This window comes from Podospora pseudoanserina, chromosome 5, assembly GCF_035222485.1.
Source record: "Podospora pseudoanserina strain CBS 124.78 chromosome 5, whole genome shotgun sequence".
Classification (NCBI taxonomy): domain Eukaryota; kingdom Fungi; phylum Ascomycota; class Sordariomycetes; order Sordariales; family Podosporaceae; genus Podospora; species Podospora pseudoanserina.
The window spans coordinates 1,833,514-1,856,729 of record NC_085924.1 but is presented as its reverse complement, the minus strand read 5'-3'; the positions used below and the strand labels follow the sequence as shown (position 1 = coordinate 1,856,729).

General features: G+C 52.7%; 7 protein-coding genes across 7 annotated transcripts; 5 read left to right on the top strand and 2 right to left on the bottom strand.

Annotated features, from left to right (window-relative positions):
* Positions 1-66: 66 nt before the first annotated feature.
* PCL7 (cyclin-like protein interacting with PHO85) lies at positions 67-3,867 on the top strand. Its single transcript, XM_062947710.1, has 3 exons — positions 67-932; positions 1,741-3,353; positions 3,413-3,867. The coding sequence occupies exons 2-3, from the start codon at positions 1,929-1,931 to the stop codon at positions 3,575-3,577; spliced, it is 1,590 nt and encodes a 529-aa protein (XP_062798943.1). The 5' UTR covers positions 67-932; positions 1,741-1,928; the 3' UTR covers positions 3,578-3,867.
* A 702-nt stretch (positions 3,868-4,569) lies between these two features.
* On the bottom strand, positions 4,570-5,907 carry QC764_504540 (uncharacterized protein; the record flags this gene model as incomplete). Its single annotated transcript, XM_062947709.1, has 1 exon — positions 4,570-5,907. The coding sequence occupies one exon, from the start codon at positions 5,905-5,907 to the stop codon at positions 4,570-4,572; it is 1,338 nt and encodes a 445-aa protein (XP_062798942.1).
* A 622-nt stretch (positions 5,908-6,529) lies between these two features.
* Positions 6,530-8,739, top strand: QC764_504530 (uncharacterized protein). Its single transcript, XM_062947708.1, has 3 exons — positions 6,530-7,399; positions 7,483-7,601; positions 7,670-8,739. Exons 1-3 carry the CDS (start codon positions 6,600-6,602, stop codon positions 8,107-8,109), a joined length of 1,359 nt encoding a protein of 452 aa, XP_062798941.1. The 5' UTR covers positions 6,530-6,599; the 3' UTR covers positions 8,110-8,739.
* Positions 8,740-8,825: 86 nt separating this feature from the next.
* On the top strand, positions 8,826-13,142 carry QC764_504520 (uncharacterized protein). Its single transcript, XM_062947707.1, has 5 exons — positions 8,826-10,403; positions 10,462-10,554; positions 10,624-11,058; positions 11,118-11,329; positions 11,390-13,142. Exons 1-5 carry the CDS (start codon positions 10,351-10,353, stop codon positions 12,565-12,567), a joined length of 1,971 nt encoding a protein of 656 aa, XP_062798940.1. The 5' UTR covers positions 8,826-10,350; the 3' UTR covers positions 12,568-13,142.
* A 1,877-nt stretch (positions 13,143-15,019) lies between these two features.
* SIT1 (ferrioxamine B transporter) lies at positions 15,020-18,177 on the top strand (the record flags this gene model as incomplete). The annotated part of the gene is made up of 2 exons (XM_062940757.1): positions 15,020-16,155; positions 16,368-18,177. 2 exons carry the CDS (start codon positions 15,020-15,022, stop codon positions 18,175-18,177), a joined length of 2,946 nt encoding a protein of 981 aa, XP_062798939.1.
* Positions 18,178-19,028: 851 nt separating this feature from the next.
* Positions 19,029-19,428, top strand: QC764_504480 (uncharacterized protein; the record flags this gene model as incomplete). The annotated part of the gene is made up of 2 exons (XM_062947706.1): positions 19,029-19,147; positions 19,254-19,428. The coding sequence occupies 2 exons, from the start codon at positions 19,029-19,031 to the stop codon at positions 19,426-19,428; spliced, it is 294 nt and encodes a 97-aa protein (XP_062798938.1).
* A 727-nt stretch (positions 19,429-20,155) lies between these two features.
* Positions 20,156-22,742, bottom strand: QC764_504475 (uncharacterized protein). The gene is made up of 5 exons (XM_062947705.1): positions 22,497-22,742; positions 22,252-22,442; positions 21,852-22,189; positions 21,676-21,800; positions 20,156-21,579 (listed from the first exon to the last, which is right to left on the bottom strand). The coding sequence occupies exons 3-5, from the start codon at positions 22,026-22,028 to the stop codon at positions 20,388-20,390; spliced, it is 1,494 nt and encodes a 497-aa protein (XP_062798937.1). The 5' UTR covers positions 22,029-22,189; positions 22,252-22,442; positions 22,497-22,742; the 3' UTR covers positions 20,156-20,387.
* Positions 22,743-23,216: the final 474 nt, after the last annotated feature.

Sequence of the window (23,216 nt, the reverse complement as noted above, 5' to 3'; positions counted from 1 at the left end):
ACACACTCGCACACACCCACACATACCATCCTCGGTTGATGATGGAGGGGAAGAGATGATATGACGGGAAGGATATACATATGAGGAGAATCACAAGATAGAAAGGCAATGCAGAAAGGGTACTCACCTCAGCAGGGACGGCAGGATAATATAATTATTACAGTCGACGGCGTGGATGTACCATTGCCTCATCTGGCGCCATCTTCTCAGGGAATCGGTTGCGAGTGCTGCGGTGTGTGTGGTTGTGCGGGCGCAGGGTTTCCCGTCCGCTAGCATTCTTTCATCCACACACGTGGCGGAAGAAGGTCCCGGTTCATCGTCATCTTTGATCGCCCGATTGCCCGCACCCGGCGTTATCTGCACGCCGCAAGATATATCTCCTTGTTTTTCCCCCAGCCGGTGGTGTTCTGCGCGACCGGAGTGTTGAAACCGTTTCTTCCCCCTTTACCTAACTCACTGGGAAGCGGCCTTGGGATTGGAGTCCCCTTGGAGAGAGAAACGATAATAACCTAACGGGCAAAGATTTCTCTTATCAAGAAACCATTAGGCTTTTACGTCCGGCCTGTTAACTGCACTCCAACCCTCCGGCCGCTTCTTGGCATTGCTTCATCGGCCTCTGCTATGCGATAATCTTGGGTCGCATCTCTTGGTTGCCCATCACCTCTTTTTCCCCTATCGCCTTATGCCTACGAATGACTTTTGCCACTCGACATTTGAACCTCGTCTATTTTTTTTTTATCTTTATTCCTTCGCAATCTTTTCTGTAACCAACCCGGCAGTCACCTGCATAAGCCATCTCTGCCATCCGGTTCGTCCTTGCGAGAACGCCAAAGCCAACCTTATCATCAAACATCCCGAACCTCTGCTGACAGACAGCCCACAGAAGACCCTTTTGGCGTTTGGGGCTGAAGGTATATGCAAGCTGCACACAGGTAAGCACCTCGATATTCCACGTCTCTGTGTTGTCTTGCTTTGCCACGCGCTGGTGCTTCCCTCAGCCGCTCGGGAGGTTTGCCGTTCTCTTCTTTCATCATCGCCAAGTGACGTCGTTGTGCCTGTCGATACTCCCAATCGCCTGGAACGCCCCAACAGCCATCCCGCCGGCTAGCTCAAAGCGGATTCGTGATCCGGGCGCGAGTTGGCCGGTGGCTGTTTGATACCCTCTCGTTGTGTGTTTGCCCATCATTTCAGTTGTTTTCATGGCGTTATCTCGCGAGTCAGGCCACAGCTTCAAACGTTGAGTTTGACCCGTCGTTGGTGGTCCTTGGCTGTTCGAAACAGAAACACCGGCTGCTTCGATATGCTGAGACACGCCATTCGCCATCAGGCTGGAGGAAGAACCGCCTAGGTATCCGCAGCAAGGCTGCCGTCTGTTGTGTCGGTGTCCGTCTGCGGTGTCTTTCTTGCCTGCAGCGCAGCGCAGCCACCGTCCACCAGCAGCAGCAGCATCACGTCAACAGGAAACAAGAAAGAAAAGAAAAGGCCATCCCGTGTTGATTGCGCCCTTGTCGTGCAGCACGCACGCGGTGCCAACACTGTGTTACCTCCCGCCAGCCTGGCACCTAGTCCCCATTCCCGCAGACACCATATCCTTTCGTCTCATCTTTTTTTTCTTCCCCTCTTCTCGTTCTTGCTTGTTGTTTTTTGTTGTTGCTCTTGCTCTTGCACCGTTCCCCAGGCCCCTCCCCCACCTTTTGCTTGGGCGCCGGCGCTGACCCGGGTCTTTATCGCCTGATCCAGAAACTCGCCAACCAGAGAAAAGCCTAGCTAATTCTCCGCTATCGCGGCACAGCCACTTTCGATCCGATAGCACTCGCTGCAGGACCCTCCACCGCGCGATAACCACTGGCTGAACTCTTGGCAGCCACCACCACCACCACCCACCACCACTGCCAGACGTCCACCATAATCAAGACAACCATGCCAGCATGGCTACAGTGATGGGCGACGTATTGGGAGAATCGCCATCTCGATTTCATAGCATGATTGCAGGGCCAGCCATTCAGCACCAGCACCCGCACGACGTTCACTTCCAGGCCCGTCCAGTTCCAGTCAGCCGAACAACAACAGGTTGCGACCGGGATGCCCAGCAGTCCCACCACTCGCGCCCGACGGCGAGCCCCAGACGGCAAGCCTCCTCTTCAACACCGCGCAGAGACTGGCAGGATTCACCAGCGCCGACGCCAGTGGTCGCAGACAAGCCAGCAAAGCAACAACGACAAACACCGTCGAGCCGACCCCCGATGTCGAGTGGTGGGGCCAGCCGCCGCCTCCCGTCCCCGCCTTCTTCGTCGTCTTCGTCGTCCGATCCCTCCTCCGGTGGCGCTGGGCCGCGGTATGACGTCTCGACCGAAAGAGATCACGATGCCGCCAGCGGTCCGCCTTCTGTCGCGGGCTCGACCACCTCGTCCCTCAGTACCGCCGCAACCGTAGTGCCAGGATCCAAGGCGATGCTTTCTCCTGCATCGGATCACGGTTGGCGCCGGAATCCATCCGCGGATGTCGACATCGTCGATGCGCCCCCCCTTTCGATACCCCTCAGCAACAGTGCCCCAAGTCCGCCGATAGAAACCCAAAAGACAATCTATGTCCAAGACCTCGCACATATCCAGACCCTGGCCAAGGTCGAAAATCTTAATGCCACCGGCTCAGGGAACCTTAATGATCCCCCACTACAACAGATGAAGTACGAGATTAGCGCGATGCCTATAGGGGACATTATCGAAATGGTAGCCGCCCTCCTTACCAAGATTACCACCACCAACGACCTCCAACACGATGCTCTGAACCGAAACGCGCACCACCTCCGACAAGCCCAGGCGCAAGCGAGGGGTGAGGAAGCTGGTGGGGACGCCAACGGAAGCCCTCTAAGCAGCAGTGTTTTGGCATTTCACGGTAAAAACGTTCCCTCGATTAGCATACTGAGCTATCTTGGTCGGATACACAAGTACTGTCCCACCACGTACGAAGTCTTTTTGAGTCTGCTGGTCTATTTTGACAGGATGACGGAGCGGGTCAACGATATGGTAGTCAAGAGCGAGGAGGCACGACAGATGCAATACGTGCATGCGCAAGCTATGAAACTGGCGGCAGATCCAGACACGGTCATGCGGGACAGTAACGAGGCGGAAGAGGATAGCGACGAGACGGACTCTGATCTTGCAGACACGGATGAGGAGGCTGGGAAGGGGATCACGATCGAAAGCAACAGTTTTAACACGCATTCGGCAGCTGGGCAGGCGACATATTTTGTGGTGGACAGTTACAACATCCATCGGCTTATTATTGCGGGGGTGACGTGCGCCAGCAAGTTTTTTTCTGATGTGTTTTACACCAACTCGCGATATGCCAAGGTATGTTTTTGCTTTTGGTCTATGATCATCATGAGAACCAGAGCTAACGTTGTTTTTAGGTTGGCGGTCTCCCCCTGGCTGAACTGAACCACCTCGAACTTCAGTTCCTGCTGCTCAACGACTTTCGCCTGGCTGTTCCTGTGGAAGACTTGGAGGCCTATGCCACCATGCTGGTTGAGTTTTATGCGAGGGAAGTTGTCTCGCAGAAGCCAGACGCGGAGTAATGCGCTTGATTTTGGCCCCATGGGAACGATATGGCTACTTTAACCTTGGCTTTCGAGGGGGGTAATGGCGTGGGTGTCGATAGTGCATTTGGCTATGTACTTGTCAGAATATTTGCAACTTGTCGAATAGGGCGGAGTCGACGTGGGTGAGAGAAAAACCAAGCTGAAAGATGGCCAATGTTTCCTTGCTCGTGGGATTGAGCTAGAAAGGGGGTTTCATGACGGACCCCTTTTTTTCTTTTCTTCTTTACATTTTCTTAAACATTGGGAATTCAAATCTTAGATGGAACTTGGTGGGTTTGGGGTGGGGTTAGGGGAGGGGCAAAGAAACCCAACAACAACAACAACAACAACGACAACAACAACAACAACTACTACTACTACTACTACTACTACCACTACTACTACTACTACTACTACTACTACTACTACTACTACTACTACTACTACTACTACTACTACTACTACTACTACTACTACTACTATACTACTACTACTGCTGCTGCTACTACTACTACTGCTACTACTTTTTTTTTTTTTTTTTTTTTCTTCTTCCAAGGCTCTTGATACCCGAATAGAAGATATCGGGCTCACACACGGACGCAGATGCAGTTGATGATGAATTAAGGCACGATAGACACACACACACACACACCATAAAAATGAGAGTTTAAAATCATGTTTTCGGTAACGGTGAAATGTACTAGCTACCCACCTGTTGGAATTTCTTACACAAGAGGATTTCCATCTCCACTATGCTTGACACAAGCAAACACTTCAGAGAGTCAGAAGTAGAGCTCTCTGAGAAAAGAATAAAAGTTTACGAGGCATGGATGGGACAAATCCTTATCATCTTATTGTTTATGCCTCGAGGCCTGTTAATTATGCATTCGACGCCTATTCAATCTCTTAAGAGCCATGGTTCAAACAAAAGTACAATGCATGTTAATATTTACGCTGCGTCAGACTGACCTAATCAACTCGCTCCTTGCTCAAAACTCACCCTCCGTCTTCAGATACGTCAACGCCGCCACCGCCAACGCCTCCATCCCCACGCTCAACGTGGGCTCCTCGGCCGGTGCAAACTCGGCCGTGTGGGTATCCGGCAACTCATGCAAACGCCCGTCCCTCTCATACGTGTCCCAAACACCCGGACTCGTGCTCCTAAGCGTCCAATACGCATGGGGAATGCCCTCTCGAGCAAGAACAGCCAAATCATCACTCAGCTTGCCCATGGCCATCTCCAGGTTCATGGGTTGAATCTGCTCCCGCCCAAAATAATCTTCAAACTGCACCCCAATTTTGTGTAGCGCATCTGGGTCGTTGATAAGCGGTGAAACAAACTGGTCAAGCCTCTGGATTGTCTTCTTCTTCTTCAATACTCCCGCGTTCTTGAATTCCTTCCCCACCACGAGGTCGATCGCCTCAACGAGCAGCTTCATCATATCGCCAGAGAAGGCTCTGACTTCGACCGTCAGCTCGGCTTTGTCGGGGATTTCGTTGGTAGCGTGGCCGGCGTTTATTCTCACGCAGGTAACAAGCGCGGGGTTGTTGGGGTTGTAGAGCGTTTGAATCATTGTTTGAAGTTCCAGCACCAGCGACGAGGCGATCAGAATGGGGTTAATACAGCCTTCCGGGGTGGTCGAATGCCCTCCCTTTCCGGGGATCGTGATGAGAAATGATAACCTTTCTCCTAGGTCGTTGCCCCTTAGAAGCTGAAGCTTGCCTGCGCTTTTGTTGTTGATGTGTTGACATAATACAATGTTTGGGTTGGGAAATTGGAACTTGTCGTACAGTCCGGATTCCATCATGGACTTAGCACCGCGTCCTTGTGAGTCTGGTTGGAAGAGAACTATGAGGCAGCCACGCCACTTCTTTTTGGCCTTTTGGAGGAGTGCTGCTGCGGCTAGGACCATGGTGATGTGCATGTCATGGCCGGAGGCGTGCATGACGGGCTTCTTTTTTTTGTCGACGGGGTCTTTGATTCTTTTGGTGCTTGCGTATGATAGGTTTGTTTTCTCTTGTATGGGCAGAGCATCGAGCTCGGCCTTGAGGAGAACGGTACGGCCGCGTGGCCCGCGTTGGTTGTCTAACACTCCCACAACGCCGTGGCCGCCGATGCGAGCACGAACTCTGAACCCGAGAGCTTCGAGGTGAGTTTTTACGACATGTGCAGTACGCTCTTCGCGACCGGGGAGCTCGGGGTCTGCATGGAGCTTTTCGTAGAGACGTTTGAGTGTTTCGAGGTCGGGTCGATTCTGCTTCTCCTTGATAATGCCGTTAATGGCAGCGGACTTGGGAGTCCGAGGGGCCGTTGGTTGGAGATTCATGATGCTTGTTGATGCTCTATGAAGAAAAGAATAACCTTGAAGAAAGATGATGAAGAATGAGAGTTGGTCCGGGAAGACAGTTTAATGTTGGGTTAAAGTACTCCCTCAGTTGTGGAGGCAAGTGACGTGGTTACACTACACTTCCTTCCGGGCTTGTTGTGATGGGCAAGCACGACCAGTTTCTGGTGCCCCCCATCATGACCATTATTCCAAAGAAGGAACTACCTACCCTGGAGAGAGTAAGTCATGAAGGTTGGGGATGAAGCGCCCATGCGCCATTCCCAAACTCGGTACGTGCCGAGGGATGTCGAATTTATCCGTCCACACATCATCCACTGTGAGACAAACACGGCCGGGACAGCACATGGCTCAGCCGGTACGATCCGGCCAAGCACGTGGCCAAGGACTTGGCTGCCTGTCTTTTACTTTTGCCTCATATCTTGCTACCAAACATTGCTCTGCACGGCAAGAGAAAGACGAACAGGATCGGCATTTTGTGAGGATGGGGAAGGGCAGGAAGCAATTTATCCTCGACTTTGTGAGGCTGGGCGCCATGCATTTGAAGCCGAGAATCTGTAACTGTGGACAGATTGTTCTTGTTGATTTTTGAAATCCAGGGGGGATTGAATCTGAGATCTAAATCGAATCCATTGATTTTCCACTTCTGTTCAGTGTACTTGAGCTTTACAGCGATGATGTTCCCAACACGCAGCCGAAGAAAAGGGGCCCCCTTATTACCCCTCAGGTTTCTCACCACATGGTCCCTCCTCGCTTCATCAACAACAACACTGGCGTTATCCACCATCCACAACCCCAAATATCAATGCCCCTCCTCTCCACCCCCAGCTCTCACGCCACACCAACTCCTCTCTGCCAGCTGCCCCCATCCCATCCCTGGTTCACTGACAGAAACCCTCTTTTCCAACTCCAGCTCCCACATCACCCCCTGGACCCACGCCCCAGTCTGCGAGCTCACCAATGGCCTGACCGGTCAATACTGCACCTACACCAACTCCCACCACGGCCACCGCGGCTTCTCCATTGTCACCACGCCCTCCCGCGCCGCAGACGTTGCCTCCTGGTTTCTTGACCTCCCCTTACCCAAACCCTCGGACGGCGCTGAAGGCGAGAAATACAAAGTCGTTACCATCCCCGGAAAAGGCAAGGGCGTCATAGCCACGAAGGAAATCAAACAATGGGAGGAGATTATACTTGACTATGCCACGCTCGTGGTGGATGTTGGTTTCACGGTGGAGGTGAATGCGTTGAGGGGGTACAGACTGCTGCATAAAGCAGTCGAACAGATGGGTGATGGGGGTAACGGTGTGATGGAACTGGGGAAGAGCAGCGAGCACGCTCAGGATGTGGTGGAGAACGTGCTGAGGACGAATGCGTTTAGCACGAGGGTCGGGGAGGGGGATTACATGGCGGTTTATCCTACTGTTTCGGTGAGTCTTGTCTCCCCCACGGGGCTGTTGAATAGGGGAAAGAAGTGAGATGGATAAAGGCTGACCCAACGCCAGAGAATAAACCACGCTTGCATGCCAAAGTAAGACTCTTCCAACCCCCTTGCAGAAGCAAAATGCTAACAGCACATCCCTCCAGCGCCTACACCCGCTTCATCCAAGAATCCCTCCAAGTCTCCATCGCAGCCTCCAAACCCATCTCCCCGGGCGAGGAAATCACCATCTCCTGTCCGTCCTTTTCCCATCCCCCCTTCCCCCTTCTGTGAACCCAATTCACTAACCCCTTCCCTCCTTAGACCTAACCCTAGGCAAAACCTCCTCGGAACGCGCCCACCTCCTCAAAAAATGGGGCTTCACCTGCTCCTGCCCCCTCTGCACCTCCCCCCCTTCCACCATCGCCGCCTCCGACGCCCGCCGGAAAGAAATCGCAAAGCTCCAAGACCTCGCCATCCGCGCCTTCCAAGCCAACAAGCCGTACCAAGCTCTGCGCCTGACGAGACAGATCTTGCCTCTTCTGCCAAAGGAGGAGCTCTTCCCGCTTGAGAGTGAGCAGCTGGAGAATATGAGCAGGATTTACTTTGTGTTGAACGACATGGACAAGGCGGAAAAGTACGCGAGGCTGAGTTTGGAGGTGCTGGCGAGGCAGGGGTATATCAAGTGGGTGGAGGGGTGGATGGTGGGCAAGATGTTTAGAAGGTTTGAGGAGGAGGAGGGGCCTAGAGGGGTGAGGTATTGATTGGGACTGTTTTCCATGGATGATTTTCTAGTTTGGGGATCTCGAGTTTAGAAAAGGTAGTCAATTGGTTCGGTGATACTGTGCGTATATAAAGTGTGGTGGGCATCTTGAGATCACCATTCCAGGCATGGTCTTTTTCAAGTTTTGCAAGTCGAGGCTACTAGGAGGGGATCTTGTCATGGCCGGCAAAATGATATCACAGGCTTCCTTGGGTGAGTAGGCACTCAGTGCAGGGGCATGAAACCACAGTCGGGGAACTTTTGAGTTGAAAAGGGCCAGCAGACGCCGTGATGGCTTCATGTCGTATAATGCCAAGCATATACGACAAAGTCCGAGACGAGTGCTCCAGTCCGAACTCAGCCGAGCCCACTGCCGGAGAGGGCTGTCTGTCCGGGGCACGGAATCGGCAAGCTGCCCCCGGATGGCCGACCATTGGTGGCGATCGGTGGTGGAGTTTGGCTGTTGATCGCAGTATTGTTCGGTGTATAAAGAGGCGGGGCGTATGGGGTCGGGTTGTCTCTGATATCTGACCAGTCATGGCCGTCAGCATACCCGGGGGATTATTCGATCGAAGATGGAGTCACGGCAGGTCGCAGAGTGTGGTTGCTTTGCTTCGGAGGGTTTGTTGGACAATGTGATAACGAAACCGACAAGCGGTGAGACCCTTCGCAGAAACAATCTCGAGCTTTGGATGGGACAGCAGGTGCAATGAAACACAACTTCTGCAATAAATGACCGAAACGAGAAGGTGGATTGGGTCTCTGAAAGGAGGATAAACACATATCCCAATCATCACACCGAACCGTGAAGTGGCTCCCTGTGATCAACAATTCATGGAGAAGGAGCTTCGCATGGCACTTGGATCCAAAAGTGCCAAAGTTACCCGCCCCCATATGGGGTACCCCGCCTGTCGTTATCCCCGCGGGGCAGCCATCGACCCATCCATCCATTCGTTCGCTTCTCGCCGTTACAACCGGGGCACTTCCCGTCCAGCAGTCATCTTCCTACAGCATGCACGATAGCATGCCGTGTGCTGTCCCATTGAATTGATTGACCTACACACGACATACGAGACATACCATCCTGCGAGTATCTCCCCCCTCTGTCATGTCTACCTACGGATGAAGTCGAGATGTTATCAGCCTCAAGCATTTCACTCCCAGACGCCACCATCTCTTGACCAACTTGGCCTTTGAGCTTCTCTTTTTCTCGCTCTTGGCCTGCCTCCAAAAGGAAATCTTTTGTAAGTCATCGGACCGATAGCCCTTCTTGACACTAATTCCAAGAAACGCCAAAGGCTTGACAGGAGGAGACAAGGAGGAGTGTGTCCAGTACAAATTGCGTCAGCCAAGAGCGGGCCCTCTCGGCAGTGACCACCAAACCTGACGCCTCAGCCAGGGTCTCACGTTGTGTGCCGTTGGAGGGATCTCAGATGGCGTCGATGGCTTTTCTTTTGTCCGACTGCCCAAATCTCGAGATGGCCTGGCACATTTCTTTTTTGGGAGGCATTGTTTTGCATTTCATCCACAGCAAAATCCGGGATGTTGATCAGCGGAACCCTCTGTCCATTCTGTCGGGTAGGCCAGAGCATCACAACACGGCATGTTCATGATTCATGTCCTCTTGCAACGGAAACACGGCATGCCACATGCAAAAGCTCCCAACATCATCCGCGAGGGTACAACCGCATTCAGGGTAGCGTTCTGGGATCTTCACTGTGTGATGAGGACCAAAGGCAGCAAACCCTGCTTTCCTTCTGCACGTCTGACCGAGATTTATTCATCCATTCGGTGTCCTGCTGCGTATAAGCCTGCTTGCAGCAGGAGAGTGGGACCCTGAGGGAATGATGGACAGGGCCGACACAAAAGGTTCCCAGTTAAGCTTGTGTTAGACCCTACCAACAGTTCCGCCTTGGCATGGAGTCGATCACTTCCTTCACAGTTGCAAGTCTGTTGTTGCACCCGCCAGGCCAGTCACCTACCAGGTTTATCCAGAGTTTTCATGTCCTGTTGCCTCTCTGCGGGGAAAAGGGTGATGGGTGAGGGGGATCAAGGGAGCACGGGGTACGACATCGGTGCAACTCAGGTCAGCCACCTGCGTGCGTGTGATACCGGGGAATATTAAGACTGCCTCGTCCGGTGGCGCTCTGTCCAGTTGTGTTTCCATTCTCATTTAGCTCAAGAGCACTCAGACTATCTATCTACCATCTACTGTTGACAACCATCCCCCACCACCGCAACCATGCCGGACAGTCCAACTATTTCGGACACCGGCACTACTGGGAATGAGAAACTGTGCGGGAAAAAACACCCAGTCAATGGAAGTGTAGACTTTGAACTGACACCCCGCAAGTAGCAGCGAGCCCAGGGGTGCCACCGAACATCATCTCGAGATAGGCCGGTCCGCAGACGACCCTGTCGACCTCAATGCCAACCTGGAAGCTAGGTGAGATACTTCCCATTGGATGGAAGCACTAATGGATAGCCCACCCACTTACACATATCTTCAACGCAGGATCAAAAACCCCCTCGAGGGCATTCCACGAGACCAGCTAATGCTGCGGGTAGAGGCCTTTTGCGAAGAGAAAGGACTGGCTCAACATGTCCAGCTTTTCCGCAAAGGTGCTCTCGTCGCCCAGAACCCGGACGACTACGACAGAATCGAAGGAACCGAGGCCCTCGACGAGGCAGAGAAAAAGGCCTTGCGGGACGAGGTCGAGCACAAGTGGCGCCTCCCTGCCAAGCTCTTCCTGACTATTGCGACTTGCTCGATTGGTGCCGCTGTTCAGGGGTGGGATCAGACCGGCACGAATGGAGCGAACATCTTCTTCCCGGATATCTACGGGATTGGCGGCACATCAACCCGGGACAAGCTTCTTCTCGGGCTGGTCAATGCCGGTCCGTATCTTGGGAGTGCACTGTGTGGGTGCTGGTTGTCTGATCCGATCAAGTAAGTCCCGGTTTCCATGGCAGGAGTAGCAATGGCATAACTGACATTTTTCTGCCCAGCAACCTGTGGGGCCGTCGTGGTGTCATCTTCTTCAGCGCGCATTTCTGTCTTTGGCCTGTGATCGGTTCTGCTTTCTGCCACACGTGGTGGGAGCAGCTGATTTGCCGTCTCTTCATGGGTGTCGGTATGGGCGTCAAGGCTTCGACTGTGCCTATCTACGCAGCTGAGAACTCGCCGGCCTCGATCCGTGGTGCTCTGGTCATGTCCTGGCGTAAGTGCTCATCAACATGATGTGCGATGGAACGGAGCTTTTACTAATACGAGACGACAGAAATGTGGACGGCATTCGGCATCATGTTGGGTACCGCATTCAACTTGGCTGTGTGGAGCGCAGGAGACATTAACTGGCGTCTGATGCTCGGCGCCCCCTTTATCCCCGCGGTCCCTCTCCTCGTGCTTATCTACTTTTGCCCCGAGTCACCTCGTTGGTACATGAAGAAGAACCGCTACGGCAAAGCCTGGGATGCCATGATCAGACTGCGAAACCACCCGATCCAGGTAGCCCGCGACATCTTCTACATCCACTCCCAGCTCGAACTCGAGGAGCAACTCCTTCGCAACTCGTGGTACTTTCAGCGCATGGCTGAGCTCTTCACCATTCCCCGCGTGCGCCGGGCCACCCTGGCCGCCTTCACCGTCATGATCGCCCAGCAAATGTGCGGCATCAACATCATTGCCTTTTACTCGACCACCATCTTCAAGGACGCCGGGCAGGACGATTACCAAGCTCTGCTCGCGTCGTTTGGGTTCGGGCTGGTCAACTGGCTGTTTGCCTTCCCCGCTTTTTGGACGATTGACACCTTTGGCCGGAGATCACTCCTGTTGTTCACCTTCCCGCAGATGACATGGACCCTGCTGGCGGCCGGCCTCTGCACGCTGCTGGAGCAGGGAACCGCCCGGACCGCCCTCGTGGCGCTGTTTGTCTACCTCTTTGCCGCGTTTTACTCACCCGGCGAGGGCCCGGTGCCGTTCACCTACAGCGCCGAGGTGTTCCCCCTCTCGCACAGAGAAGTAGGCATGGGGTTCTCGGTCGCGACGTGTCTCTTCTGGGCGGCGGTGCTGGGCATGACGTTTCCGTTCTTGCTCGAGTCGCTGGGGACGGTGGGTGCGTTTGGGTTGTATGCCGGGTTTAATGCCCTGGCGCTGGTGATGATTTTCTTCTGGGTGCCCGAGACGAAGCAGAAGACGCTAGAGGAGCTGGATTATGTGTTTGCGGTGCCGACGAGGAAGTTTGCGGGGTATCAGGTGCGGCATGTGCTGCCTTGGTGGTTCAAGAGGTGGGTTTTGTGGAGGAGGGAGGCGAAGCTGAGGCCGCTTTATACGATGGATCATCATCAGGGGCGGGTTGGGGGGGAGGGGAGGCTGGGGAGTGGGACGAATACCTTGTCGGAGACGGAGCGGGAGGTCAAGGGTGGTGGGGTTGGGGGGGAGACTGTGAAGGGGATTTGATTCTGATTTAGGGTTGGGGAGTTTGATGACTGAACTGGGCCGAAGGGGTGTGGTTTGAAATGTGTTTGGGATGGGGCGGGTTTTGTCGTTTTGATTTTTCATGAGATACCTGGGCTATTCTGTTGAAAACTTGGAAAGGGAGGGGGGTGATGAAGTTGTGAAAGACTCCTAATTTCATGTTGTTATCGGTTTGACAGCTGCTCGTTTGGACCTGTGATGTATGAACAGATTGAGAAAGATATATCAGGGTATGTCGAGGCACTTGCTCTATTTGCACCCCCCCAATAGTAGGTTGGACAATCAAAACCATTTCCATCATGAATTCCACATACTTACGGAAATCTCACCCACGACAGGCGTTTGGTAGCGGGGTGGGTGACGGTCAAGTAGGCGGAAAGATGCCGGCCCAGTTTGAAGCTTGGTCATTTTGGATATTCAATTTTGAGACCTCAAGTGTTGGAAGAGGCCATTCACACAACACTCTTCACACCCCTTATAGAGCTCTCTCTTATCAGCCCTGGGTTCCACCTCGCTCCGCTCAGGCCCTCCACGCTCAAGCATCTATTTGATTGAAGCACCTGTTTGATAGCTTCTTTCTCAATTCATCACCTTTTACCACACCTTCTTTTGACCACATATTGAGCCACTGTATCAATTCTTTTTTTTTTTTTTTTTTCCGGAATTTCACCATCCTACCCCGTCACTGCATGGGCACTTCAACAATATTGGGCGAGCAAGAAGCCTGAATGTTTCCTACCCGTCAAGTACGCCTAGCGGACAAGCAGTCTCTCCGTCATCACTGCCTCTCACGCTTCAGCACGCCATCCACGTCACCCGCCAGTTAGGCTTCCGATATCTTCGGGTTGATGCTCTTTTTATCATTCAGGATTCGATGCTGGACTGGGAGGAGCAGGCCGCTCAGATGCACAACATATATTTGGGCGCTACTATCACCATAGCGGCAGATGTGGGGAACAGCAGTGGTTCTGCTCTATCATGCTATGAAAGCAGGCTATTGCTACACGGGAAGCGGATCCCTGACGGATATCTCAGAGTGGTCATTGAGCCATACAAGGTGCACGGGTGGTATGTTAACACTTACAGAGAGACTCCAACGCATCGGCCATCCAACCACCCTCAAGACAATGATAGCGCGACGATACCAAGAAATCACGATTCTATACTTCAAGCGCGGGCATGGGCCTTTCAAAAACGTAACTTGTCAAAGAGAATCTTGCATTTTGGAAAATTCGAGATGGGATGGGAATGCAACACGTTGACAAGATGTGAGTGTACCGAGCATGATCGAGAGCTGTCGAGTGGTACCTCTCACTGGGACTTTCCACGAGCTTGCTCTCATTCCGACGCATCATACAATCTTTCAGCTTCAGGGTTCGAGCCATCCAACGGAGCCAATGGGATACACTGGGAGCCAGGTGCATGGTCCAGCAACCCACGCAATTGTTTGATTTTGCAGGGGTGAACGGGATGGGCTGTTGAAGAGGTCTGGGGCTCAGTTAAGACAGATTGTCCAAGACTGCGCGTCAGGGTTCGGCAAGGTCGACAGGACGAGATATTTTTATTTCCAAGAGCTGGGGGAGAGTTGTTGAAAACTATTCGAAACGGGCCCTGACTGTGCGCTCGGACAGACTGCCCGCGCTTTCAGGACTCACATCCAAAGTCACAACAGGGCTGTGCCCCTACCCTGTGTACTTGGCTGGGCTATGGAACCAAAAACCTGACGCGGGACCTTTTGTGATGTACAAATAAGGCCGACATAGGCACCCGACCAGAACGCTACTCTGAATCGACTTGGTCCTGGGCTTCTGTGCAGGGGATCGGTGTCCGCTGGACGGCCCAAGACCAGGCGCGGATGGAGAAAGACATTACGTTCAAGGTGCAAGATGCCTCGTGTACACCTCAGACAGCGGTGAACCCGTTTGGTGCGGTCAAAGATGGCCAGCTCAAAGCATGTTGCTTTACATTGATGTCCCTGGCTGGGGAAGAATAGAGGAGAGCCGCAAAGTCCTGAATTGACAAGACTTATACTAGTTTAAGAAGAATACCCCGTTGTATATCTCTGGGAAACGTTCCGACCATATTCTATCAATGAACTATGTTAGTCTTTCGACCAAGTCCCTTTGAAGGCATGATTTCGATGAGAGCAGTGTCCTCCCCAGCCAGGTCTGGATCAGCCTAATTGCATGGCGGATCCCTGTGAATGCACTCCGATCGGTGGCTGTTACTAAAGGTTCGGTGGACAACGTGGGCGTATCAAAGCCTAGATCTTGGAGTCATCTTGATCAAGGTGGGGTAGGCACTATCTTTCGGGGTGGCCGCGGACGGGAGATGTCATATGATATCAGAGCTCTTGCCCAAACATTGGCTTCTTTTCTTATGATACACAGATATCAACTTCCCCAACAGAGACATTTGTATAACATTGTTGAACATGTCTTTGACGATCGGGGTGCTTCTGGTACTGTTGCTCGTCGCGGCAACAGTTGCCGGGTGGCGACTCTCGGGCCGATCCCCACCTCCTCATCGGCCCGCATCACCTTATCCTCATCCGAGCTTCAACGACAAAAGAGAGAAGCCAGGCAACGCGAAGCAGACAACCGATGAAGACATTCACAATGAGGTCAAAATTGAACCTCTTCACGACTTCTCATGGCAGGACACACCACCCCTCCAGCTCCGGCCCTTCAAGCCAAAATACCACATCACCATGGCCATTCAGACCTCCTCCCCGTCAGAGCTGATCATCATGGATAAGAACTATCTTGATCGAGTCACCGCTCGGAAAGCAATCCTGGCCTCCCACCCAAAAGTTGTTAAAGGGTACATCCCCTCTGGCATCGCCCCCATCAGGGAGCTCTACGCCTACATCATGGCCACCTACCTACCCACCCGCTACCCAACCATGTTCTCCCTCTCTCCCAATCGAACAACCCTTCACAACAAAATCACCTCTTGCCTCTCTCCAGTCTCCCCCCTTGCCCTCCCCCCCGACGAGCTCCTTTCCACCCTGGCCATAACCATCGAAGACGACATCTTCCTCCTGCTCCCCGACCCGGCTACCGGCCTCCACCGCTGCGTGGCCTTCCTCTGCTGCCACCCCTCCGGCTTCGACCCCTCAACGAAGCTAGACCAAACCCTAGCCGGCATCCACGGCCCTGTTCCTTCCTACGGCAAAATCGGTGCTAGCATGGAGAAATTCTTCTCCAAACTGGAAGTGGGAAAGCCAGTTAAGAGGGTGAACTGGGGGCTTCAGACGCATAAGGAGCTGTACACGCCGAGCGGTAACCACATCCATGAGCATGAAGTGGGTAGTTTGACGGAGGAGGATAGGGAGGGTATTGATATTAGTCAGACGAGGTTGAGGGTTGAGTTGCAGACCTTGACGAGACTGCCAGGGACGAGGGGGATCGTGTTTAGTTTCAAGACCTTTTTGTATGGGTTGGATGAGATTAGGGGGGAGGGGAGGGGGGAGGAGCTGGCGGTGGCGGTGGAGGGGTTGAGGGGGGGGAATGCAAAGGGGATGTGGGTTTATAAGGGGGGGGTTAGGTGGGGGGAGAGGGTTTGTGGGTATCTGAGGAGTTAACGGAAGAGGAACTCGTACCTGCTCTGGTGGCTTGATATCGAAGTACGGAAGGTGGGTCATGATGTCATGTTATTAGAGTTTCGATAATGGCGGCGCCAAACACGAATGCTGCAGATTTTTGTTCCATGGTCCTAAAAATTGTTTTGTCGTTGGGAAAACCTGGCCTACGTTAACCTACCTTTTTAGACACGTCCAGGGCAACCCGCTGCCCGGTCATTTTCTCCCTCGGCCCCCGAGCACGGCTTCCGTTCGCCATGGCTACCAAAGGCAGTGATGATGATCCCACGACGGACAGGGCGGAATCTTCGCCGACAACAAAAGAAGCTCCACCATTGCCGGCAGCAGCTCTGTCTGATGAAAAGTCTCCTGGTGTCCGCCGTGCCGAGGCCCTGGCTTCGGTTCTCACCAAGGCCGACTACGTCTTCATCTTCTTTGGCGTCTTCATAATTGCCTTCGCCTATGGTCTCGATGGCATGCTCCGCTACGCTTACCAGCCTAATGCCACGGCTTCTTTCTCCAAGCACTCATTGTTGGCAACTGTCAACGTTTTACGCTCCGTCATCGCCGCCGCAGCACAACCCACCTCAGCCAGGATCGCCGACATCTTTGGCCGTGTCGAGCTTGTGTGTTTGTCAGTCTTTTTCTACACTCTCGGCACCGTCTTGGAGGCAACTTCACAAAATGTCGAAACATTTGCCACTGGGGCGCTCATCTACCAGATTGGATACACCATGATCATCTTACTGCTCGAGGTTATCATTGCCGACATCACCACCACCCGAGCTCGCCTGCTGTTCAGTTACATCCCCAACGCCTCGTTCCTCGTATTGACTTGGGTCAGCGGAAACATTTCTTCGGCCGTGCTTGCTGTCACAACTTGGCGATGGGCCATCGGCATGTGGTGTATCATCTATCCGGTGTGCGCCATGCCTCTGATCATCAGTCTCCTGGTAACTGGCCGTCGAGCCCGCAGGTCACATGTGATGGATGGATACGTCGACCCGATCAGAGCTCTCCCCTGGGGCAAATTTTTTGCGTACTTGTTCTGGCGCCTCGATGTCATCGGAATCATTCTCATGATTGCTGTCTTCGCTTTGCTCTTGGTACCTGTCACGCTGGCAGGTGGCTTCAAGACATCCTGGACCAGCGCTCATGTCCTTGGCCCGTTGATAGCTGGCTTCACCGCGATACCGCTCTTCATTGGGTGGCAGATCTATACCCCCCAACCGCTTGTGCCATTCAGACTCATGAAGGATCGAGCTGTGTGGGCCGCCCTCGGAATCGCCTTGATGCTGAATTGGGCGTGGTATATGCAAGGCGACTACTTATATTCGGTTCTGGTCGTTGCTTTCGATTTCGACGTCATGACGGCCACTCGGGTGTCTTCCTTCTACACATTTTTCAGTGTTCTCACCGGCACCGTTCTCGGATTTGTCGTATACAAGGTCCGCCGGCTGAAATTCTTTATCGTCGTTGGAACATGCCTCTTCATGGTTGCTTTCGGTCTCCTCATCAAGTATCGAGGTGATACCGACATGTCCAGCCGAGCTGGTGTTGTTGGCGCCCAGGTTGTTTTGGGTATCGCCGGCGGCATGTTTCCCTACCCGGCGCAGGCCTCTCTTCAAGTGGCGCTGAAGCACGAGAATCTCGCTGTCATGACGGGCCTCTACCTCGCCACTTACAACCTCGGATCTGCGTTTGGCGGTGCTGTCTCGGGCGGGATATGGACTCAGGTCTTGCCAAACCAGCTTGCCTGGCGGATGGAGGGATTCAACAATGAGACATTGGCAACATCTGCTTACGGGAATCCATTTGCCTTTGCGAAGCAGTACCCTGTGGGCACGCCCGAGCGGCAGGCGTTGATCGACTCTTACAAGTACGCCCAGAGGCTGTTGACGATTACGGGGATTTGTTTGTGTGTGCCGCTGATTGCTTTTGCGTCGACGTTGCGGAATCCAAAGTTGAATGATGAGCAGACTTTGAAGGAGGACGAGCCGGCTGCATAGAGATAAGTGATAAAATAAATTTGTTTTTGGTTATCGTTGAGAGTTACCATACAAGACGGAATTTTAAGAATCCTTTGCGTAGTTGATCAAGGTACTAATTCAACCAACGTACGCTTGAAGACCTGCCAGATCACAGACACCAACCCCATGGGCGGTTGGCGAACTCACCCAAAGGTGAAACCTGAGCTGAAGCCATTTTCAGGCAACAGCTAAAGTACCTACATCAGAGCGGTGGCACTGCCAGCGTGGGAATATTGATATACTATGATGCCTGAGCTTCACGAAATCTTTCCTATGGTAGGAACCTATGCTATGCTTCATCACACTCACACGTCCTGTAAATTTCGCTTAATTACCTAGGTACTCAGTAATCACGCACATTCGACGGGACAACAACTGTTGGAGAATTTTTATAGTTTCTATGTGCCTGAAGTCACTGTGACACCAAAACGCCATTCACGGGCTCATATGTATGTATGTATTGGGAGTCAGAGGCGGGGCAGCCGCGCAAGGCACAGTTTCCCAACCCAAGGATACTTAACCTCCCACCATAGCCCAAACTCAGTAACCGCCTCCCAGACCTTAGACAGGGCACAGCCGCCACTCGATCTTTTGTTTGCTCTTTGGTCGTACGTGAGTACCTCGTATACCTCACCACAGTCAAGACCTCAAGATCTACGGCGAGGGAAATGCGGCTCATCAACGCTCGCACCAAGTGCCTCGAAAGATGAGGAGTTATCATTCCAAGACATGCAATCATTGGATCAATGTGACATCAACCGCAAGGCAAAGCTAGAACTCTGCCGTGGGCAAGATTGCAAAGATGGCATTGCCTACAGTTGGATCGACACATGTTGTATCGGCAAGACAAGCGCGCGGTTGAGCTGAGCGAAGCCATCAACTCCATGTTTCGTTGGTACGAAAAGTCAGCAATTTGCTACGCTTACCTCTCCGACGTACATCAAGGGCAGTTGGATCAGGTCTGCCACAGCCGCACGTGGTTGGACGCTTCAGGAACTCCTAGCATCACGGAAGATGAGCTTGTTCGATTCGGGATGGACTCAGCTGGGCACAAGATCTTCCATGTCGGCAATTATGGAGGAAGCCACAGGAGTACCTCACCACATTCTCACGGGCATTGCAAGCTTACACACCTGTAGTGTGGCGCAGAGAATGTCCTGGGCGTCAAGGCGAGTTACAACCAGGTCCGAGGACGTGGCCCTATTGCTTGGTTGGGGTTTTTTGACGTGATGATAGCCCCCATCTATGGTGAGGGAACCGAGCGCGATGGTGTAATGTCACACATCATGCAAAGCCTTCCACTAACCCGCGACGGCAAAAAGCTGACTTGGGGGATTCAGAGATGGTCAAACCAAGTGTTTCGGTACGATTCTGACCTGAGGCACAAGATTCTGAGGGTCGAACTGCCAAGTCTTCTGGATTAGGCTGGTGTGCGCTATTGCCGGCCACCGCGGAGGACCACCCGACAGCGAGGAGAGTCCCCAAGACTTGCCTGAACGCGCCTAGTGACGTGGGCAACTGGAATCTGGGACTGAGTCCTAAATTTACCCAACTGCCCGACATATCGCAGGTTCTTAAGGGTCGACCTGATCCATCCTGGGTTTTGCCGTACCCGCAAACTGATGATGACCCACTGGATTGGGTTTCGGCCGCGCTGGATTCATCATGCATGGGCAGTCAAGACATCAAACCCATCGTCGATCTACGAGGTCTACAAAGAGGAGACGATCACCTTCACCTAGAGCACCATCCCGAACTCGAAGGCCACCGTCAAGAGACCGATCAGGGAGCTCCTTCACTCGCCGCAGTTCTTCAGATGCCGTGATATCTCGGGACCGAAGAGGAGGCAGTGGGAAGTCAAGCCAGCGCAGCGGGGGGTCGTCGAAAGCAGAAAGAAGGGGTACAGCCATCGTGCTACCTTTGGGGGGGGGGGGATTTTTACGGGTGCCAAAGTAAGCAAAAATTAAGCAGGCTTTGGTGCAATTATATAGATGATCGGCATTATCTCCCCACCAGAATTCTCATCTTCATATCAAAAGAATTCCTCGACCGTGCCCGTTCTCCTAGATGGTCTAGTTGTCCTCAGAAGCACGCGGTTCCAAACGTGACCATTGAAACCCTGTATTGTATTCAGGGGTACCAAACATTGCGTGCTTGACGTCAAGCTCGTGGTTTACAACGGGAACACCTCATTGCAACCGAAGACAGGCCTCGTACCAAATTGTCTTCATGATCGTATCTAGCCTTTCAGAATAACTTGTGAGTTGGCCGGCGCTTTGATTGGGCCACACGATTCTACTCAGCACTTGCTTGGCCCCTTCCCAATCCGCAACCCTGGTTGTCTGGCTCCATACGGCGATCTTTTGACGGAAGAATAGCTTGAGGGAACGGAGGTGATCCTTTGGTGGAGGTGACACAGGCGGAATATAAGTGTGCGGTTGGCTGGGAATTCCGGGCCCTCGGTCGGGATTGTCGTGAGACTGTGAAGAAGCACCGCTACCATCCTGCGAGGAAGATGAAGAATCTGAACTTTCGGCGTAGGTGAGACCGTGCCAGATGACTGTTTGAGAGGTTGATAAAACTTCTGATGACGTAGTGCTGAAGATGTCCTCAGCTACACTTGCCAAGCCCGTCGTCATTGGGTCTTGTTGTTGTTGTTGTTGTTGTTGTTGTTGTTGTTGTTGTCTCTGGAGAGACACACGGACGGTGTAGGCGGCTATGACAACCTCCCATATCCACAGCTCTGGGCTGTAGGCGCCGATTTTTATGGCTGCTTCGGTTTTGGTAATGTCTTCTCGGAGGGTGTTGAGGAGATGCCAGAGGAGGTCGGGGTCTATGGTCTCGTCTTGGTGGGTTTGGGTCCAGAGAGGGGATAATATGAGATGGGTGTAGAGGTAACCGGCTGCGGCCCAGGCACGGCTTGAGCTTGGGTAGTAGATTGGTGGTGCTTGACTGTATGGGTGGCCTTTTCTCTTGCTCTTTTTGTGATGCCGGTCCTTGTGAAATGAAGCTCTGGATGGTGAAGACGAGGAAGGGTCTGGTTGAAAGAGCAGGCTGGCGATGTAAGACTCTGTGTCTGAGAGGAGGAGTGAAGTCGTCTCGCTGTTATTGTTGTCGTATGGCGTGAAGCAGATTGAGGTGAGGCGCTCAAGGACGTTGAATAGTACTTCTCCCTCAACATCGGCTTTGCAGGCCTCGAGACAGGGTGTGGAGGTCAGATAGAAGGGCGACAGGTTAGTGGCTTGGACTTGAGCAGTTGATAACAGGGTTGATGTGGGTTTGGTAAAATATGGATGGGGATAGCAGAGGGTCATGTCGTCGGTTTCGATGATGTGTGATTCTAGAAACGGGTCTCTGGATGCAGCAATGTAACTGCCAGCCCTTTTGATAAACATTTAGTACGGACATCGGAAAAGTGAAGCAGAGGTTCGAGAGACTGAAATCTGCCTGGGATTGATAGCGATGTATTCAACTTACATCAGAATGATTCTTTGAAGCATCCCATAGAACCGATGCTGCCATTCCTCGGGGCGCTTCATGTCGATCAAAGTACAGAGACCATTGATATGTGCCTCGGCAGCAGTTGGGTCACCCATGCCACCCTTAAGATTGTTAGCAGTGTGATACAGGCCTAAGAAGAACAAAGGTATTACCTCAGCCAAGGCTAACCCAGCAATCAAGCTCAGACACCCATCACTAGTGCACGTTTCCAAGTCTGTAACTTTGCTGTTTAGAGTCCTCATCGCCTCGAGCTTGTGATACAAGTACGTCTCTTCCATCTCGGACTCCCTTAGGCCGCCACTGATTCGGGAATAGTGCAGCGCACTCATGATGAGACAGGCTCGAAACGTGTCTGGATTGGAGAGGGCGATTCCGACACTGTTCTCTCAGCTATATTGCCCATTCTTGTCAAGTAAGGAGGATGTAACTAACCACTGGGAACTCGCACTCTTCGGTACAGCCGTCCGGCTGAAGATCCGATAGTTGGCAACTTTCCCCCTGAATATCAGCCTCACCCCCTTTATCAAGTCAACATGCATGCTGGATCCATACAGTGATTGAACAGCTCCAACGACCGATATGGCATTTTGATAGGCAATGTATCAAATGGATCTGCCGGTGAGCTTGGGTACGCTACCAGAGGCGGTTGCATTGTTGCAGCTGCCGACGAAGGGGAATCAGATGCACCCCTAGCTCCTTCAGCAGCATAACCGCATTCCCCTCCACGTGTCAGACAGTTGGTGCTACTCCTGTTAGCCATACGCACAAGACATAGGTAGATCAAAGCTTGTGCCCACCAGACCGGTTTGAGCTCGTCACATCGAATATGCCGCTGCTTGCATGTCAGACAGCCATGTCGACTCCTTTTATGGGGCCTTCTCTTCCTTGCTGGATGTGACGATGACGATGCCTCAGCCATTTCTTATGAGACAAAGAAATAAAAAAGCTGTGAAACTTGCAACAAAATCCAAGGGGGCGAAAAATCCACATCTCATCCGTTATATAGGTAACCCATCTCAACACTCACCTTCAGCTCCCTCAACCCAGCAATTTTACACCAGAGACGAGAAAGCCTTCAACAATTCTGCCCCCATCAACCATTGATCACTCTACATTTGACAACCGAGGCCGAGACACACCCACACCCCAATACTAACCCCCTCTCGCAGCCTTCCCACTCCAAAACTGAGGTCATACCACCCAGCCCAACCAGCCCCAAGTCTCAAAACCTGCATTCGCTTACTCATAGCCCGACCTGCTGTGTCTCCCACATATCTGTCATCAGGTACCTAATCTCCATTCGTGACACTCAACTCTTCCGACTTTCCGAGCCTCGTACCCCCAACCCCGAATTCCGCCTGTACCTGGGTAAAAAGTGTGTGACCCGCAGCGAATAAATGACACACATATATACACAGATAATATCGAAATGTGGCGCAAAAGGCGGGCATCTCCATCCCTGAACTCGTGCAACCTCGGCTTTGGAAACCCCATTAGTCATGAGAGTAGTCAGCCAG